The 20942-nt window shown below is 36.0% G+C and overlaps 1 protein-coding gene across 1 annotated transcript in view; it reads right to left on the reverse strand.

Moving 5' to 3' along the window:
- Positions 1–3665: 3665 nt before the first annotated feature.
- Positions 3666–20942, reverse strand: part of LOC126970283 (zinc finger homeobox protein 3) — a 177461-nt gene continuing 160184 nt past the window's right edge. Inside the window, exon 5 of the mRNA XM_050816104.1 lies at positions 3666–6631. Coding sequence (XP_050672061.1) covers positions 6015–6631 — 617 coding nt within the window. The 3' untranslated portion in view covers positions 3666–6014. The remainder of the gene's footprint in view (positions 6632–20942) is intronic.

Below are 20942 nucleotides of genomic sequence, written 5' to 3' on the forward strand. Positions count from 1 at the left end.
TTGTAAAGTGCAGTAACTAATACTAAGCCCAAGTGCCCGTACTCGATCCAGTCTCGAACAATGTGTGACGTCGACGTACCACGTGTTTGTTAAGCTGTGATACTAATTGAAACTAAAATACCGGGTTGCGCAGTAAAACTTTGTAAAAAGAATACTACAAGAAATAAGAAAGACACTGGGATCACATATCATCAGGAAATATGTTCTATTTTCTTAATTTCAATGTAAAATTACACGAAGCGTATGTTACAAAATTTGAAAGATGCCATTGAGTGTCAAAATGCCACACACACAAGCATCTAATAATCGCTGTATTAAAAAAGCTATTGTTCTTAGGTAGTACGGTATCTATTTGGAGCGCAGCGTAGACCAATCCTTAATATAAGCCGTAGATATTAATTTAGAAGTTTGATAAATTTATTGTTAATATTTTGCATGGAATTAAATTAAGCTAAATTATTATTATTATGAGATACAGCCTGCTCACTGCTGACAGACAGACAGACAGACAGTGCAATAGAACTTCCTATTATACGTTCGTTATATATTCTCCTTTCAATAATTCATAACTTTCAACTGTCTACTATGAATATTTGCATTGCAGTGTCTCATATGTAAAATAATGCGGCCGATGTATCTTAAGCCGCCTCACAGGGTGGCCCCCCCCTTCCAATATAATCAATAACTTAGATCCCCTTTGCATTCGTCCGTGTGACAGATTCTTCAATCCAAAAGGCTAAGGGTTGTTTTCTTTATTGTTCAAATATAGCTTGATTAGAGCTTCGCAGTCACTGTAAAGATTTTCTGAGAGTAATTTGACACTGCTGAAAATTCCTTTGAAGTTTATACAACCCGCTGCCTTAAGTTGATTACAAAAATCTTGAAATACATTTTTTTTAAATCAAAGAGAGTGACAATTTACGTTCATTTATAGGCTTTTCACTTAATTTGGCATTTTTTTATATCTTCTCTTATTATATAATAAATTTATTGTTAGAACAGGATTATCAGTTTTTCTTCTTTAGTTTAATATTCACCTATTTTAGGTTTTAATTTATGGATGGTCTTTCACTCAATTTTAGATAGTGAGGGACATTTTTACCAGTGGGAGGCGCCTTTGCACCGGATGCCGGCTACATTATGCGTACCACAACGGCGCCTATTTCTGCTGTGAAGCAGAATGTGTAAGCATTACTGAGCAAATGAGACTTGACAATAACTTATGTCTCAAGGCGACGAGCGCAGTTGTAGTACCGCTCAGAATTTTTAGGTTTTTCAGTAATCCTGAGCGGCACTGCATTGTCAATTACCACGTCCTGCTCGTCTCATCCCTTATTTTCATGAAAAAATAAACAGAGGCCTCTTGTCTATTATAGAGTTATAGCGTGGGATGATTGAGTTATACCCTGACTTGGCATAAGCCTCCCTATATGTATGAAAGTTTCAATAAAAGTAACAAAAAAATATAAAGATGACAGCTTCAAAATTTTACAGATAAGTTTTAACCCCTAGTATTTTTTTTGGCTATATGTTTTTTTTGTCTTATATGTTTATTTTGTCTTCTATGTTCTTGTTATTTGTTACTAGAATAGTATTATGTCAGTAAGTGAATTTTGTAATTCTTTTTGAGATAAATAATGTTTCTGAAACCTAATTCTCGTATAATATTAGTGACCAGTATCTAATGATTGCGTCCATTGCTCGTATTCATATAAATATATTGGACTATTTAAATTATCTCCTTCTTATTCTATTTTCCTTATTCATTTCTTCTTTAATGTTGGGTTTTACATATTTTTGGGTTGTACATTAGGCACGTAAGTAACGGCCAAATATTACATCAACTTATAGATGTTTTCTTCTTATGATTTGGAATCTTTTTAAAACAATTGGGTTCTCTTGCAGAACGTGAGTTAGGTCAATAAAGGAAATCATTATTATCATTCAATGTGCTAAATAACTGTGTTATACGATGATCGCAGTATTTTGTGCGTATTAATTCTTTTTACTGTGTAATGTCAGTGTTCATTTCTCAAAGTAACAAACGTTGAAAAGAGATATATAATATAAGAGATTTCCAAGTATATAGTCACTCAACACGATATCTCTGGAACCATAAGGCGTAGAGACTTGAAATTTGGTAGGAATATTCCTTTCGCTGAGTGGAGGTCAGCTAAGAATTTACGAAATTCTACCCGCAAGAGTTTTTTTATTATAAACAGAAAAACGTCTGTCGGGGCAGCTAGTAAGTACATAAAATCGTCAAGCCTGCCCTTAGAGGGGTAGGGAATACAGATTTCCATTTGTCACAGTCTAGAAATAGGTTTTTATTAATGAGAAATAGAGGCGAGTGATACGCCCAGGATAGTTCGATGCAGTGCCGCTCAGGATTATTGATTGAATCCAGAATTCTGAAGGACTTATGAAGGTCATCGCAATTACACTCGTCACTTTGAAACATGTTAAGTCACATTAACACAGTAATTTTAGTAGCTTCGGCGTAACAAATAACGGAAAAATACAATAATTTTTGCAGAAAAAGGCACCGCTTCGCCTCATACTGTCCATAAAGCCTCATTCTATGTATATCTACTTCCTATCTATATACTACTAATCATATTATCCCTTCCATAGTTCAAGTTCATTTCTTAGTACTCTTGTCCTTACCTTAACTTTGTATGAAAACTTTCAATCTCAGATTTGTTTGTAAGAAACAGAAATATAAGTTGTGATAAGTGTTTTTAATATGAATACAATTTTAAAATTATTATTTACTATATATGCGAGGTTCAAATAAGTTCAAGTTTGCACGAATCACCGTACAGCGAGAATACTTCAAACATCTGGTTAAATGAATATATTAGCCGTTTACTTAAAATTGTTTTTAGAATTATAATTATTTGCAATATCTCTTATTGCAGTGTGCCCTTGTTTCTACTGAACACTGTTCATGGCAACTCGTCTCCGGTTTGGACCAATCGTAAGCTTGAGTTTGTCATCCCACCGCTAGTGCTGCCTGCCTCAAACTATTTGACCATCTCTGGGATACTGTTCTGTAACCATTTTGATCTACTTACCCCATTCATTTCCAAGCAATTGTTCTATTTTTTTTATGAAAATAAGGGACGACATGAGGAGGAGGTTCAGCTGATGGTAATTGATACGCCCTGCCCATTACAATGCAGTGCAGGATTCTTGAAAGACCGAAAAATTCTGAGCGGCACTACAACTACACCCGTCACCTTGAGACTTAAGATGCTAAGTCTCAATTGCCTAGTAGTTCCACTAGCTACACGCCGTAGCTTCAGACCGAAACACAGTAATGCTTACACATTTCTGCTTCACGGCAAAAATAGGTGCCGTTGTGGTACCCATAATCTATCTGGCATCCTGTGCAAAGGAGCCTCCCACTGGTATTTACAGAGAGCTCATCAGTTTCATCTTTGCCCTAATTTGGCTTTTATTTACTGTGTTTTAATGTCCATCAAGCTTCTTCCATTTAAGTTTTTGATTATGACGTATTTCTTTATTGCTGTTATCGAAGTAAATTCTTAACAATAAGAAGAAGCAGAAATGTATATTCCACATGCAAAGGGTAACTGAAGGTTGTCGAAGGAATTAAAATAAAACTCGGGTATCTGATAAACTAACTTTGAGTTTATTCTTACCATTTACACCTGACAATGTGTTCGATATCTGTTGGTTGGGTGTTTGGTTCGTAGGCGCGTAGGCCGCCGCTACTGACAATAATATTGACAACCAAATACCAGTTTACAAATAAACAGCGAAACATAAACAAGAGTGACACATTTGAATGTAAAACAAAGCTTTAAGAGTAACACCAAACTTGATGTGAATTCATCCTCATTCGTCAGTTCACGTTAAAATCATCGTTACAGGTAAAATAGTAGGAACGGTATATTTTACTATTAAAGAACTTTTAAAATAATTTAGTATTACAATACAGTATAGGAACTATGATAGACACGCTACCTTTACGATCGTTTAACTTATATTCGTAATTAACCATTACATATCTAGTTTAGTGAGTTCTAGTCACATTTACATAACAAAAATGTTTTTCGGCAATAGGAAAGAGCTGAATATGCTAAACATTATAAAAACGAAAGGAACATGCATTAGAACTTAACAAACAACATGGCCGTGGCGGCTCGTTTGGCGGACACAACACATTCATCCGAATTATAACTCGTTTGGAAATAATAATGAAATCTACATGCGTTACATTGAAATATACATAGGAACCATGATTCTTTCCGCAGCCGCGGAGACGACAACGCTCTACAGAAACGTTCTCGTATATAAATAAACTTATATCATACCTTCCAATTAAAAAACGACCAAAATAAACCTCTTCAAACGTTACGCGGTGGAGATTGCGAACTGAACACCTCAACAAATTTAAATAGGAGCTATCTTAATTAATATCAATTTAATAACGCCGTAAACAAAATAATAAAGTTGTTAAGACGCTCGCCTTGCGTCGGGAAACTACGCGTGCGCGATTCGCGTCTGCCACAGATGTTAAATATTTCGAATGTCAGTTTTAATATAATGCATTATATTTTAAAGAAAGTGCCGCAATACTGAACACCGAGTGAACTATCTGAAACGTTGATGTAACCCCAGACGCCTCTTGGGAGGTGTAAAGCTGTCGAAGGGAGACGTTTCCCGCGCACGTTCGCCCCATTGCACAATACCTATAACAAGGACCGCCGGCAACCGGTGGAATATAACATTGCACTTTATAAAAAACAAACTCAATGTTGTAGTAGGATCCGCTCGTAGATAATATATTGTAATAGACTCCGCTAGATAAAATGTAAATATGTAAAATATACTTATAACGTGTTCTGTGCCATTGAAAATATAAGGGACTCCACGTACACACTAAGGCTGTTACATACATGCATATTTAGCGCGGGCAGTTGTCGCGGGTGCGTCCCACCGCACCGCCGCTGCATGTACGTTCACTTGCCTCTGATTCACTTATGCCACTACTAATAATCATTACAATATCAATAAAAATTCAAGAATCACACTTAGTTCCAAAATAAACTCACTTGTTTGCGAGGTAGGCTGAGCGCTGGCGCGCAGCCCGAGTTTCGAGTTCGTTCGTTTTGGAAAAGTTTGCTACAATAATCATTACAATAATTAACTGTTACCGATAAGCCTACGCGGTTCTGTCGCGTCTCCGCGGGCGGCTCTCGACATGTCCGAACCCCGGCGCACCCTCCCGCGTCCCTACTGCCATGGTTGAGACTAAGTATCCGTCACTTTCGTCGAAAGTCACGTCACACGTCAAGCTCCGAGGGTCGCGTTTAATTCGATTTCGTGGCCGTTATTCCGTTCCAAACATGACCCGCGCGAGAGGACGACCGCTCTACTGCCTAACATACGTACCTAACTCCGCCTCACATTAAAAAATCATATACGTATATATTATATCTTCATACATATAGGATGCATCAGGAACTTCTTACGAGAACATAATATCTATATCTAAATTAGAACGATTATATGTATGTATTACATAGCTTTAAACAAATAATTAAATCGTAATTATCAATATCGATAATATTATATGCCATAAAGATAGGAACTTGCTTTCCTGGGAGAAGATGGTGGGTATATTGTCGCCTCGAGTCGAGCGCGCGTCGCGACCGCCGCAACTATAAACGTATATATTAACCTGTCTAACGTATGATATGCGGTGCGGACGGGCGGACGCGTGTCGCCGGGCCGCCGGCGCCGCCTCCCAGTACGCGGCGGCGACGCGGTCGGTCTGGCAGTCCCTCGCGGAACCGCCGGCCGAGCCCTATTAACCTACACTTACACAACTAAAAGCTTTAAATATTATAACTAGGAAAGTACCGTCTAACGCGACGACATTCAAAGAAGCTTTAAGATCTAATAGTGAACTGTTGCGTTGTTGGACAACGATTTATGAGCGAAGGGCTTCATTAGTAGTAACTATACATTTCGGGATAGTATTAGTGACCTGCGCTGGCCAGAGGCAATTCCCCTGGCTGGGGAAATCGTGGACCAGGAACGCAGAAATTCACGTTGGTGTCCTTCGGCGAAGTGGTGTCTTGGGCCGCGCGCGCCGCTAGCAACGTTATCTGGTTGACGACATCTTCCATTTCATGAGTTAAAGGCTCTGCTGGCGGTGGTTGGAGCAGCGGCGTTTGGTTTCGTATGTGAGTTTCGCATTCTGCATGCCGTCGGAAGTCCACGGCATTCCGGAACCGCTCCCCCGGACAATATCTGCACTCTAGCGAGGGTTGCACCACACGGATTACACCTCTTGAGGCGTCTCGGCCAGCGTAACAGGACCTGGACTGGTGCGTTTGGAGTGGAGCTGCAGAAGGAAAAGCTACCTTGCAGTGTTTGCAAACGTAACATAAGTCATAGTCCAGTTCACGGGCGCCGACAGGAACTTCGGGGGAAGGGGGAGGTAAGCGCAGCGTGGATGCTCCCGGATCGGCAGCGATGTGACGTATCTGCTCGAGCGTGGTGGCGGGAAGTTGCAGTACACTCGCTCCGTTGCCGGTCTCAACTATCAGGCCTTGCGGTTGAGGATGATGCGGTACCGTAGCTGGATTGGTTCCTGGAACAGATAATTTCATCATTTTAATTATTGGAAGAAAATGCATATCTATTGCAATCTTGGTATGTTGTCACGAATGATTTAAGGGGGGCCATCTATTTAAAAGAATATGAGACATTCTACTAGTTAGTTGGTGACAGGCGCGGAGAGATGAGATCGGTGTTAATATGTCCTATATTATACGGTACTTAGATATGTAAACATATTTATTAAATGTTTGTCTGTCTGTTGGTTGTTCCGGCTAAACTTCGAAACAGCTAGACAATTTTTGGCGGATAGGCAAATTTTTTCTTTTACTTGTAGCAAATAGCTTATGTTTCTTTTATTGTAGAAAATATATTAAATAAGCGTAAACAATTGATTACCACGAAATTGGGAACTATCCTATTAATCAACATATATCAACATTTGTTCAAAACCACTCTTTTTCTAAAGTATCTTGTACTTGTTAATGATGATGGTTTTGTCCTGTTTTCTGTTATTGTATCTAATTGTAAATAAATAAATAATGGCCGTGCAACATCTTGCGAATGGGGTGTGAGATGTTGCGAACCACACTTATTATAACATATAAATATATTTTGAGTTAGCCTATAGTCTGAGGGTGTGAGGCATTTCTTTCGAATGGGTTTCGAATTCTGTGTTTCAATACACGATGAGAATATTATTTTTTTTTTCACACACAGTCAAAGAAATAACAATCTTAAATAGAAACGACGTGGTTAATAATTATGTTTTAACATCAGAGATTTATAGAACTTATAATAATAACAGATGATTGATATTCTAATGTAGATATACCTTTGGAGACATAGGTAACACTTGTTAAGGAAAATATTCAAAATGATTAGCCTAGTATTAAGCAATCATTAATTTATTATTCATGGCCATATCCAATAAATTAATTCTGATAATAATCATTGAAGGTTGGTTCATCATTTCAGCCGGAAGACGTCCAATGCTGGACAGAGGCCTCCCCCAAATATCGCCATGATGATCGGTCTAGCGCTGCCCTCATCCATCCTACTACGGCGATCTTGACCAGATCGTCGGCTATGTCGATGACTTTGGTTTTCTTACGGATTTCCTTATATCTAATTCGATCTCGCAGGGAAACTCCGAGCATAGCCCTCTCCATTGCCCTCTGAGCAACAGCGAGCTTCCTCATAAGGCCCATATTCCACAAAGTAATGCCTATTTCAATAAATTTTTTTTAAATAAAATAATATAATTATGTTAAATATTTGATAAAACTATTAGAATTTTTTAATTAACATCATGATGTTTACGGACGATGTTTTCGCACTGAGCCAACCGTCCGAATGACACATGATCAATTAATCTTTTTATTTTTCTACAACTCCTGGGTTAAGACCAGAAGTCTCCCTGACTCTTCAAAATACAAATGATTTGAATATTGCTCAGAGTGCCACGTGAATAGAATCCATGCGTGCATTCGAAATATAAATAGATCTATACATAAATGAGCCTTAATCATTAATTATCCGGTCTCGATATGTATCGCGCGACGTAAGAAGTCCCCATCAATCCGCAATCCCTATAAAGGCCTAATTTGGGCTCTCCATTGTTTGGTTTGGCACCAGGTACACTGTTTACTTCACAACAGCCGATTGTAGATTCGTGATGCGTTTCTAACGAGCTCGACCAACTCTGTAATTGATTCGGACTCTGCTTTATGCGACTTATATTCACAAATGCATAAAACATAGGTCGGTGCTGTTGTTAGCAAAAGCGTGTTGGGATACTATAGGAATAATTGGTGCTAGACTTGTGCAGTATTTAGTGGAGCTGTTACAGCTTACTGATAGATTTATTTAACGCAGCTTGCTCCGACTGATAAAAGTAATCACTTAGTCTTGAAAAGAAAATTTTGAATACCAAAATCTAAACTCGCCGGACTGTAGGGATATTATTTATAATTTTAATTCGACGCCGAAAATTAGTTTACGCGCGGCCATTACGCTATGCACTGTAAGCTATGGATTAAATAAACAATAACATTGGTAATATAACTATTAGTTATTAAAATATATAAAGTGTAAACACAAACATCCTTGAAACAGAATTAAACGAGTTGATTCTTTAATCTTTATTAACAGTGACAAAGTCTTCGTCACGGCGACCAGCGCTGACGTTAATTCGCAACCCTTTCTGCCAATTAGTTTCAAAATCCACATTATTGTACTCCCGATGCTTTAATGCAAACTCTCAAATCAAACTAGATTCTATTAGAATTTCAACTCTGATCCTCGCTATTAAAGTTGCAATTTCAATAGTGTTATAAAGTAGATTGGTCTTTTTAGAATGGTGCGTAAGTCAAAGGGCTTCTTAATCCCAGCTCGTAGGTCGTTACGCGTTATTATATCGCACCAAGGCGGTTACTTCTTCGCTCATTTACATCTCATTAAGGTTGTTGTAAGCTGGAGGCTAAGGTGAAGAGTGGCTTTTTATATTTTTTAATTTCATTATTCTTCTAGTCTGTGTGTTAACTCAGTTTGAGTTATTAGATATTGCAATTATAGCAAACATTATTTTTAGGAAATGAGATCTTTGAATAAAATATTTTTTATACGTTTAAGTTACGTGTGTAAGTTTAACTGAATTTAAAAACTAATAAAAACTTTTTTCAGCTTTGAGGCAAATATTTTCAAGTATTTTCCAAAAATAAATAATTAAAAATTTTTCATATAAAGCTATAGAAAAAAAAAAATGAATGTCATGCCTTCCTAATTAAAAAGATAAAAATATAATGTACTATGAAAAAAATTTTAACTGATGTGGGGTTCAAGTGCACGCTAAATTTGGCTCCTTAGTAGTCTCAGCCAACTCCACCTCTACTCCGCGGCCGCCTGGAGTGCGACATTCAAAAGATGAAAAAAATTGAGGCGACGTAATAAAAGTTTTATTTTAAAATCTATCAAAGAAACGTATAAGCCTTAAATTACTCCAAATCTGAACTAGGTTATAAACTATTTCACCGAGTTGCAAACAGAAACAAAAATTTAGTTCATTTCAATTCGCAATCTATCAGAACATATAAGACAGAAGTGATTCAATCGTCTATATATGGATATACCATACGATCAATGGCTTCTTGTTTAGAGCTGAGATAGTCCGATACAGCGGTCGTCACATTGATGGATGGTAATTAAACTGGACCTCAACAAGTGCTGCCCCCAACCTTCGCTTTGGGACATTTCATGACGATAGTGGACCTGTCGCACCATGTTTGGTGATTCGACGATTGTTAGCAAACGATTTTGTCGCTAATAGCTTGACTTTTATACATGTAGTTTGTTTATGATGCAAGAGATATAACTTCTACGCGAATAACAGATTTCATGGGTTTTACAACTATAATGAAAATATAATTTAAGTTTTTGTTCAGATCACCAGAATTTGATATGTAATTACGATCATTAGGTAATTTATAATTATTTGACTTTTTCTTCGGACGTGGTTTAGAATCTACAATACTCTACGAAACTTTCTCTCTTCCAGTAATTTATTTACCAGTCTAGTTTACATCACTACATCTAATTGTTTGGCATAGCACCTTTTTATATTTTTTCTTTAAATTTTTTTTTCTTTAACAAAAAATACTTAAAAACCATGGCTAGGTGTCTCCCATTATGCTGCATTGGGAGGCACTGCTCTTTTACCTTTAGTTGTGACTTAAAACTTATTAATTAAAGTTAACTAACAAAAAGGAAGGACCTGCAGACATGATTCAGAGAAGGTGAGTAGAATTTTACTTCATTTGTCTTGTCATATAATGCCCTCTGTTATTCTCTCCATCCGACTTTATCGCAACAATTATGAATTAAATATAAGAAATGGCTTGAATTATACTAGTTTTAGTATGTACTTAAACTATATGTGAGTTATCTCATTTGTAAACAAGAAACATTTATTGAAGTAGGCGTTACTTTGCGGAAATACATAATGTAAATGTTTTAAATTTTCTTAAGTTCTTTTAAGATGTTTTAAGATCTCTTCTTCTTTTCTTTTTTGGCAAGTCAAAATGTCCTGAGGGCGCCACGTGCAGAGGCGAAACACGTGTCGAATTGTTTATAATATTGGCGGAATTAACACTTAAGAAAACTTAAATCATCTGTGTAGTTAATACAGCTGTTAACTTGGTATCTCCAAAAACATACGTAAAAACAGTAGAAAACCTATTTTGGTTTATGTCGCGGAACAAAATATCTTTAGAATGTTTTATAAATTTATATAAAGTGGCTTACAAATCATAGTATTCCACTTGAAGAGTGGCGCCGTTAAACATTGTCTTGATGTGGCAATCTTTATTGAAGCATGATGCAGGGATTATATGTAGTAATGACGTTAGTATATTCTTGTTATAACGTGGTGACAGTATTAACTCACACCTACACGGGCTTAAGAAGACTGAGAAATATGCACCTTGTTAGAGAAACAGTCAAGCATGAATGAACGGAAACCATAGGTGTCGCGGCTACTCATTGAACATTGGACTGGCGATAATACTACAATCCTCTTAGCACCTACTAATCTAATTATAGCATCATTATTGCGTTCAGTAAATGATTACCAATTATATTATAATTGTATTGTTTTCTTCACTTCTCAATTTGGACTCACTGAACACAAATTCAAGAAACATATTAAAGATTTTTTGACAAAGAAGGCTTACTATAGTATAGTAGATTATATAGAGGATAATGGTGCTTGGTTCTTGTGTGATTCTGCGCAGACCACATAAAATTGTAAAATGTTATATTATGTAGGGTAAGCTATTATATGATTTGATGATAAGATGGGCTGTGAGTTTCTTATCAGTTCTTCTCCTCATGTCAAATCCCCTTTACGAAGTGTTACCCTTTTAGTTTACCAAGAGTTGTTGCTATAAGTTATGTTATTGTCACTCCCTATCGTTAATAAATATACTTTTTTCTATTAAAAGGCATAAATGGCATCTATTTTCTCAAAATTGTTTCCTTTAGAATTCTTCTTGATGTCATTTTTAATATATTAGAAACTACTACCGCTTCGCAAAACAAATGGCACTCTGAGGGAGAAAAAGCGGCGCAAGAAAGTATTTTATATTCTATTCTATTCTAACTCAATTGTTAAATTATTAGTAAACCAGACTGCCGCATTGTTAGTGGCTGTAATTAGTTTACAAATATAAAATTTTTCAATGAAGGTAAAGTTTAAGAATTGCTAATGATAAAACTGTTGATGATATATATTTGACAATTATTTTGATTCTTGTACAACAAGAATCAAAATAATCCGAGGAAAGAGCCCAAGAGTTTTGCACGTAACAGGAAGTCAATTTAAATTCGTATTAATATTAAAAATATTGAATATCCTCTTTATCTACTACATTATCTAACCGATTTTTATAAAATTTAACGTAAAACATGGTAGGATGTAAAGCGGTACTATTTTTGGCGAGTTCACAAGTTTAATATAACCAATGTTGAAGCGGGTGAAAACGCAACCAAAAGCTAGTTTACTGTAGCTAATACGGGTTGATAGTACAATACAAAATTAAAAAAAAAACACTAGGAAGTCTTTTTTTGTAGCTTTACTTATAATACACTTGTGCCATCTACTAGCTCTATTTAGGAAATTAAATATATTGTAACTGTTAGTGTAATCTCTAAAATAGTGCGCCGCAAAATAACCAAATGGTTTTGTGAGCACACGGTTTATACCGTTAAAAATTATAGATTATTCTAGAGTCTAGAGATACAATGCAGATGACGCATATAGCCCAGAGCTAAGTGACCCTGCCTACTGAGTCAGAGGTCCCAGTTTCGAATCCCGGTATTTCCGTGACATGGATGTTTATATTTTGTATTTATGTATGTTTAAGTAAGTACATCGTGTTAAATACATCGTTGTTGAAAAAAAATAGAAAATGTCGAGTGAACAGGTTTATTGCACAGATTATCCCGAATTATCCATAATAATGTGTAATTCTTGACCGCAAAAATACGTTCGTAGTACAAAATCATAAGACCCGTTAGGGCGTAAAGAAAATGTATAATCGTTATTCCTTCCCCGTAGCAATTTTAACGGCTATTAACCAATAATTTCATCGAATTTTATATCCATCTTGTGCCGCCCGAGTGGCCTCAACTGCGTCCATTATCCCAACTTCCTTCCACAACTCCCCGCGGAAATCTCACCGCATTCAAATATTTAATTACTTTAGTACTCGATCATTTATAAACTCGCGCGAAAGTGCTATCATAAAACGCGCTAATGCTTATAATTAAAATATTCTCAACAACCCGTGGCGTAATGGCACCTCCGGCAACGGTCTCCTTCGATGGAAAAAACGCATAAAAAATTACATTCACCCCAGAGAACTCACCCCTTGTGTTGGGAAAATCGATTAAAAAGAGGAGACCCGGGGTTGAAGTGAGTGGGGGTGAACGGGGGTAAGTTTAATATGTACGAAAAAATGCACGACGCCGCGGGAGCGAGGGAGACGTCCCAAGGAGCGGGCCTTGAGTTGCCTTCAATTTTTATAATTATGTTCATACGTGGGTTCATGCCGCTGAGTGTACGAGACGTCTGATGCTCTTTTTCAAGTATAAATTATATTTTATCTACAATTCCTCAGTAATGACAGCATCAGCAATAACATGACGACGACTCAAAGACTTAACTTTGACTTATGATAATTTAATTATGATTGAAAATGTTATATACTTAATTCAAGACAAATAAATGGCAATCACAGATATGCGAATACTTCTTTGATATTTTTATATTAATTTGAACCGTTCAGGTTGGTCTTGGTAACATTATAGATGAATATCATCACACGGTGAACATTTGACATCAATCTTCTTTTGGACAATTTTCCTTGAACAATATTTTTTATTTGTTATCGTTTGAAGCAAGAAACAAAACCTAAATGAGTGAGAGAACTCTTAATTTATCTTTGGTGTTATAATGTTGATACGAGTATTTAATTGTTAACTAGACTAGAGTAATTTTCAAATTTATTTGACGAACAAACCAAAAGACAATTTTGATAAACGCTGAATGTCAAAATGTTGTATCTTTTAGAAAGAAAGATAAGCCACTAGCATTTTTGATCTGTAGTGATGTATTCATTCATCGAAAACAATACCAATAAAAATAACTTCATCCTAATATTTATAGCAGAGTATGTTTTAATAAAGTTTACGTATTTAATACAAATAGCATATAATAACGTGAAATAATTGGATTACAACGTAGATAAATATGATTATAATGGCTAAACCGAATTATTTTTGTTATGAAAAAATATAGAATTATCATAACAATGATATGATTATTAGATACTCAAACCGAAGGATTTGGATTCTTATTAGAAACTCGTGGAATAAAGCACACAAAACTTTCCCTTTGTGATGAAATCAATTTAATTCCGAGAAAGATCCCGAAACTTTTCCACACATTCGACAATCAAGGGAAAAAGGTAATAAGAGCGATATAACCGACAGCGGGACGTTATCTCAGGAGACCGTTTGCAAATGAGCTGAGCACACACGCATACGATGTCGTACGCACACGCGCCGCACAAGTGTGCGTACATTTTATAAATAGAATCGTTTTTTTATCCGGGTATAAGAATACGAGGGACTGCCACCCTGACGGGGAGGGCCTTGCGGGGGACGTGTTGGATTTCAGATTGCTACGAACTGCAAAAATGAGGGATGAAAGAAATATAGCTTAAAACGCAGATATTTCCCGGCGTCTTAAGGCGCGGGTGGAAGTAGGGTGGCTGGTGTGGAACAAAGTAGAGTGGTGATATTGAACAAAAATGAAATAGGAAACGAACCATGCGCGTCCGTTCTAATGCGAATTTATAATTTGGACATTGCCCTGGGACGCGCTCTTTGAACTGAGAGGGCTAGAGGGCTGGGGTGCAGCCTGGAGGTAACTCTACAAAGAGTACCGAAAGTGTTTACGAGGGGTTGACCGCTCGTGTGAGAGGCTTTCCATTAGCTATGAATTTATTAAAAATTAAGTAAAAGTGAAAGTAAAAAAACTAATAATACCATTATATAAACGAACAACAAAAGTTACACTTAATTAATTTATGTATCTTATATCTTTAAACGAGCAATTCTTGTAGTTAAATATATATATAATCTGAATCAAAAAATTAATGAAATTTAGTATACAGGTTATTTCACGGACGAGAAATCGATCTAGCTAGGTTTCAACTTTAATAAAAAGTAGTTTTATCCGTGTTTTATTGAGAAACTGCTACAATTACATTACATAGAATACTACATTAGAATATAAAGGTAAATTTCGCCACTATATACAAGACTATAATAGCTCAGGTGGACATTGGGTGATCCGGAAAGCAGAAGACCCCGGTTCGAATCCAGATGTCTTTTTAATTTCTTTTTGTTCAAGTTTTGTACCTTCTTAAAAATCCGAGCAAGGCTTGGTCGTCCAGGTACTATATATAATATAACAGATCTCTACCTATTATCATGATATCTCTGGGAGTATAAGGCCCCGAGACTTAAAATTTTGGTAAGAATATTCCTTTCGTCGCAAGGAGTCTTGCGGGGGTTGATTAAAAAAATATAATTTTTGAACTATAGCACTTAAATGCATAAAACTCAATCAGAGAAGCTACATATTATCACCCTTTATGCAGGCCTAGTATTTTCCTGCTTATATCATCCACGTCTACAACTTCACGGGCAGCGGCTAGTTTAAATATTTTTTTTGTTTTTTATGTTGTTTTTGTTGATAAGTCTATGTTGACAACAATTATTAAATCACTAACTAAATTCATTGCTTGATTATAAATAAAGTTAGGTTTCTTAACTGAAGAAATACATTTACAAACAAATTTCTATGTGAATAAAAACATATGAATAAATATGCAGTACCTCTACTCCTCTAAAGCATATCATTATATTTCGTACTAACAATTGTAAACAAAATAGTTTACAACGCAAATGTTAGTGAAGTCATAAAAGGAATATTTATTATAATGAATGGCCACATCGTAGACCTAAGTGGTTTTGGCACAATGAGCTAGTGTAAAGGCGTATCCTCATTGCAGGTTAACGCGTATGTCCGCCGACCTAATTGCCGACGCGACGTCTTTTAATCAGGATACGTGCCAAGCGATAATTGCGACACAGAACAAGTCAACAGATACGTCAATACAAAGTTTCAAAACATACATTTCTTCATCACTAAATCTCTCGTCAATCATTGCTGAGAACAACCTCTTCAGTCAAACATACGTCATAAGTAGAGCAGTATAGAGTTATGTAAGATTTCTAGATCACTGTAACCACATCTGAGATTAATGTTCTTTGCTCTTATTACGCTCGATTGCGGGTCTTACTAATTCACTAATGAGTTATGTAGGTGTAGCGCGGGCGACAACGTTTAACTACTTGTGGTGTTATTAGAGTTAATAGAATGCTTACATAACAAGCATGTATCTTAAAAAGACAATGTGTACAGCGATAAATGTATCGATATAAATCGTCTCTTAAGCGTGAAAGTGAAAATTGCGTACGTGAACTGGAAGAAAAAATATTAAAAATTAATCAAGACGGTATCCGAAAGGGAGGGGCACATGTGTCGACAAAAAACAGTCACCCTCTCACGAGCACGTGCGAGGAGCTGTTACGGGCTCGTTCCAGCGCCGAGTTAAAAGTTCTATCGGACAAACAGAGGATTTGTCACAATTACGACGGGCGGTTCGTCCCTACTTGATTAAAACCTAAATCACGTGACGTGTTTACAGCTACCGAGGTGTTTTCAATTTGCCAACTTCTAGACTGGCCATTGGCGTTCCGAGCACGTCTCCTACCTATCTGGGGCCCGTTTTGAATTCGTATCGAATTAAATTATTGACGACCTAATCGGCTGGTGCGATACAATCTGCACCATTGAAAATGGCGTCTATAGTCACGTTTTTTAATTATTTTCCAACAGCGCCCGCCAAATCCGTAGACAATCGTAACGAAGATTTCGCTACGGTAGCGTTTGAGCTGTGAAAACCTTTGTGAAAAGCGGAGATTAACATTTGAATTAATCGGGAGATTAAACATAATGAAAGAAAATCTCATTACGGCCGGTATAATGGCGGTGCGAATATCCACCGGATAAAGGGAAGAGAGAAACGCCGCATAAAAGAAAAGGCGAGCGCGAAGAAAATTAAAAGCTCGAGCGAAATTAAAAAATGTTAAAAAAATGTAATCGACGCTAGAGCGTTATTAGGGAGTGAAATGCAAACAGAGGTTGCCGGGCGAGGTGGGTGGATGAAAGAGGGGCAGGGGAGAGCCGAGTGACTTAAAGTCCTTTAAGGAATGTCTTGGTGTAATTAGATTTTTCTCATCTCCTTAAATCAGCAAGCCGGCTGGACTGACACTCAACCTGTTTAATTTGTAACCGAGAGTTGTTAGCATCTGCTTTTCTTTTAATTTTATTCTCTCTTCGTCGCTGTAATTTATCTTGATTGATATTAAATTAGGTGTTAGCTAAAATAAATTTATTTCTTATTACCATTAGTATTCTAGATAACTATTACAACTACTGTGTATGTTGAAGATTTTGATTTTTCATAAAAATTTACATTTATGTTTAGATAATTAAATTTTTTATAGTTCTAGATATTTAATACCAGTTGAACACACCTTATAAAAATTGCATAAACGGGTAGGTAGGACATTTCATGGGCTATTTTCCGTAATTCAACGTGTCTCAAAGTTTCCTAACGAAGTTTTCCATTTCAGTGTCAAACAAACGTCATTCATTTAAAAAGTATGTAAATATTAACATTATTATTTAGATTATATCATTTGAAACTTTTTTTGTAGATAATATCATCAACAATATTCATTGATAATCTAGAAGCTAACAAAAAGGCAAATGGCGTTTTTATCTCTTTGCCGTATTCATTTTGATAGACAATTACTGCAATATTCACAGAAAGCGAGAATTGCAGCCAAAAAACAAACAAATATTGCAAAAACAAAACGCAAGAACTCGTTATAAATTCATTTTTCTAATTTTGTGTCCTCGCAGGATAAATGTTTCACCTCTCCCTCGCTCCAACTTTGAATTTCTAATTAATTCCCAACTTGCTCAAGCGACGAAACGTAATTAAACATCTCGCCTTGTAATTACAGACGCTTAAAGTTGTCGGAAGTTGTCGGCAATTGTCGGAAATTGCCGGGGATTGTCGGGATTTAAGTGGTCGGTCAGTGGCCAATTAAGCTGGTCTACTGCGATTAAGCAATTAACAGAGTTAGGGCGGACCGCTAATTCAACTTTGGATTTTCCTGCTGCGAACCGCTGTAACAACTTTTACAAGACAGTTTTTGCTTTGAATTTCTTTGGGGTTTGCATAACATTATAAGGACTGTTTGTGTTTTGACTTAAGGATTATATTTCCGCTACTTTTATTTTGTTGGCTACGATTTTATCTTTTCATTTATTAACATTAAGCTTTCTAGAATTACTATTCTTATATTACGTTTCATGCCGCGTTCTGTAAAATGATTCTGATTAACACTCCTTTATAACAAGATATAAATTTATCTTTTTTTTATAAACCTTTGGTTAAGAAAATATGCAATGATTTTATAATTCTTTGGCATAGCAAATATATGTAAGTATAACATACACCAAATCTTTTAAGTATGTTTATTATGTGCCAAATGCTTGCCTATACATGACGCCAACGCACATTTCGCCTAATCGCGACAATATGTCCGCAACATGTGAACTTTAAAGTGTTTTAAATATAAACGTGTACTTAAGTACGTACGTACTACAACATCTTGGTTACCGTAGCAATCTTTTGTTATGTTTTGCCAGTGTCAATTGAAAAATAAATATTTTGAATATAGATATCAATTCACTGTTGATTTATCGACAAATCCACAGCAGCCTAGCGGAATCTCTAAGAAAAAAGCGATTCGCTCGATTGTATGAAACGTATAGTCATTGATAGATTGACAGATGACGGCTACAATCTTGTAAAAAAGGAGATCGTCGAAATCCACTATATTTTAAGCAACTGTTCGCTTTCAAACTTAGCTGGATTATACTTACACTGTACGTTTCATACTAAACTAAATTTCAATTTTACTTAGGCAGTCCCACCTCTTATTTCGTAGTATTTATAGCCTCTTTGATTCACAGTGTTGGAATATCAAGTCACTGTGCGCGTGCATCATAAAAAATTACTCTCAATTTTTTTCCAAACAGATGTTAGAAGGTGTTAAAATAAAAATATTCAAGTCTACCTCATAATATAAGGAATTTCATATAAACAGAACAAAACAGATTAAAAAACAACCAAAGTGTTTTCATTAATCAAAATGATGGCGTAATGATAAACAAGAACAAACGACTGACCCATTATCCTAAATATTGTTAACAATTAAGTTAATCAGAGCTTGGAAAGGGTGGAGCTATTAATTAATGTCGGAATCTTCTTGCAAACAAGATATCATCCCCAACCCCTAAACAATGTTGAGGTTCTAATTCAATAAACGGGTAAACAGTTGCGAAGAAAGGGTTAATTTGCGTGTCGGAGTTGTAGGGTTAACTGATGCTTCGTTAGGGCGCTGCAATTAATGAGCTTTTAGGGTTAGAGGGAAATCATGGGAAAATTGTGATAGGTCAGTGTTAGTCAGGGAAATGGCAACAGTTTATTAGTGTGAATAAACTTTTATGGCGAAAAAAGCATTGCATCACACATAAGGATAAAACTTTAACTGATTCTACTTTTGTATGTTGAGATAAATGAAATGTAGTAGTAGCCACAACATTCTTAAGAAAAGAAAATATGAAAGAATATATATTTTAAGATTCCTTCATAAACTTGTCAGACTCGATCTATGCTACTTTAAACAGCAACATCAAAGCGATAGAGATAGTGAAATAGCAGCTGTGGAATTAGTTAAAATAGTAATGATGATAACAGTAAAGGTACATGAGGAAAACACTAAATCTATTGAGAATGAAAAACGCAAAGAAGAGGAACAGCTTCTTTACAGCACAGAAAAAAAGAACTCACAAAAGTGAAAATTTAATCAAAGTGGTTAATAATATGAAGTACAACAATGATCATCGAGCGAGTCTTGGTCGACGGTGACGACTCAGTCAAATTCAATACCCACAAAATGAAGTGCTCAGTGCGCTTTAAGTTCCGCTTAAAAAAATGAATAAAGCGAATGTTGGAAGGTTGCTGAAAGCAGAAATGGGGATTGAACTAGTTGTACAATCCATGATCAGATCGTTTATGACCTCAAAAGATCTAGAGTGCCAATTATAAGAGAATGAAGGAATTGATGTGACTGGTAGAATCAAAAGAAGTACTTATGTCAGGAACATATCCAATACAGACTGGTTGTCTGTCTCTACTGTTCTGAAAGATTAAATATATTGTAAAACAATAGATTTACAACAAAAATGCATTTAATAATATCTATTTTTCATAAGTGACGAGATGTGAAGAACATGCCCCTGATTGTAAGTGAGACGTCCGGCCCTTTAAAATGCAGTGCAGCAATTGCGATTAACTTCTTAAAACATAGATATCATATCTTAAACATATAAAATCTCATTGGGCCAGTAATATTACTAATTACGGCGTAATAGTCCTTTTACACTACTTCTTAGTGATACAAATGTGTGGTACCCTTGCTAAGAAATAAGGCTTGTGTTCCGAAGATTACAAGGAATATATGTCAGTTTAAGTGTGTTTACACTGATATATTAGCTGCTTACAGGGGTTCTAGTTGCTTGAGTGAACTTCTTGCGTGTAATTTGTCATATGTGTAAGTTTTTAGCGTTGAGTATGGAAATCACGTCCATTTTCTCTTTGTACATTTTATTCCTCAAACATTTCAAAGCTTAACATTACTTGCAGAAAGTACAATATCTGTGTTCAAATAGTGTAGGACATCAATGTAGGAGGGGAGTGGTAGGAGGAGATGAAAAAAGAGTACAGAAAAAAAAAAACAAAAAATTTAGTAAGTATATAAGAAACATCTAAGAAGTAGATACTTTACACGTACTTCACGATTGATAGTGTACAATGGTGAGAGAGGAGAAATCGATGAAATAAAAACACTTGTCACTTGCGTTAAGACTTCAATCTAGTTATTACTGGAATGTTAATCGGAAAATAAAATGTTAAGGCGAAGGGTAAACAGAAAACATGCAAACAATGTGGTGTTAGACAAGTTTTGTGGTGAAAATATAGGATTTGGAGCTATGAACACTACTTTGTCCT

This window comes from Leptidea sinapis, chromosome 20 (assembly GCF_905404315.1).
Source record: "Leptidea sinapis chromosome 20, ilLepSina1.1, whole genome shotgun sequence".
Taxonomy (NCBI): Eukaryota; Metazoa; Arthropoda; class Insecta; order Lepidoptera; family Pieridae; genus Leptidea; species Leptidea sinapis.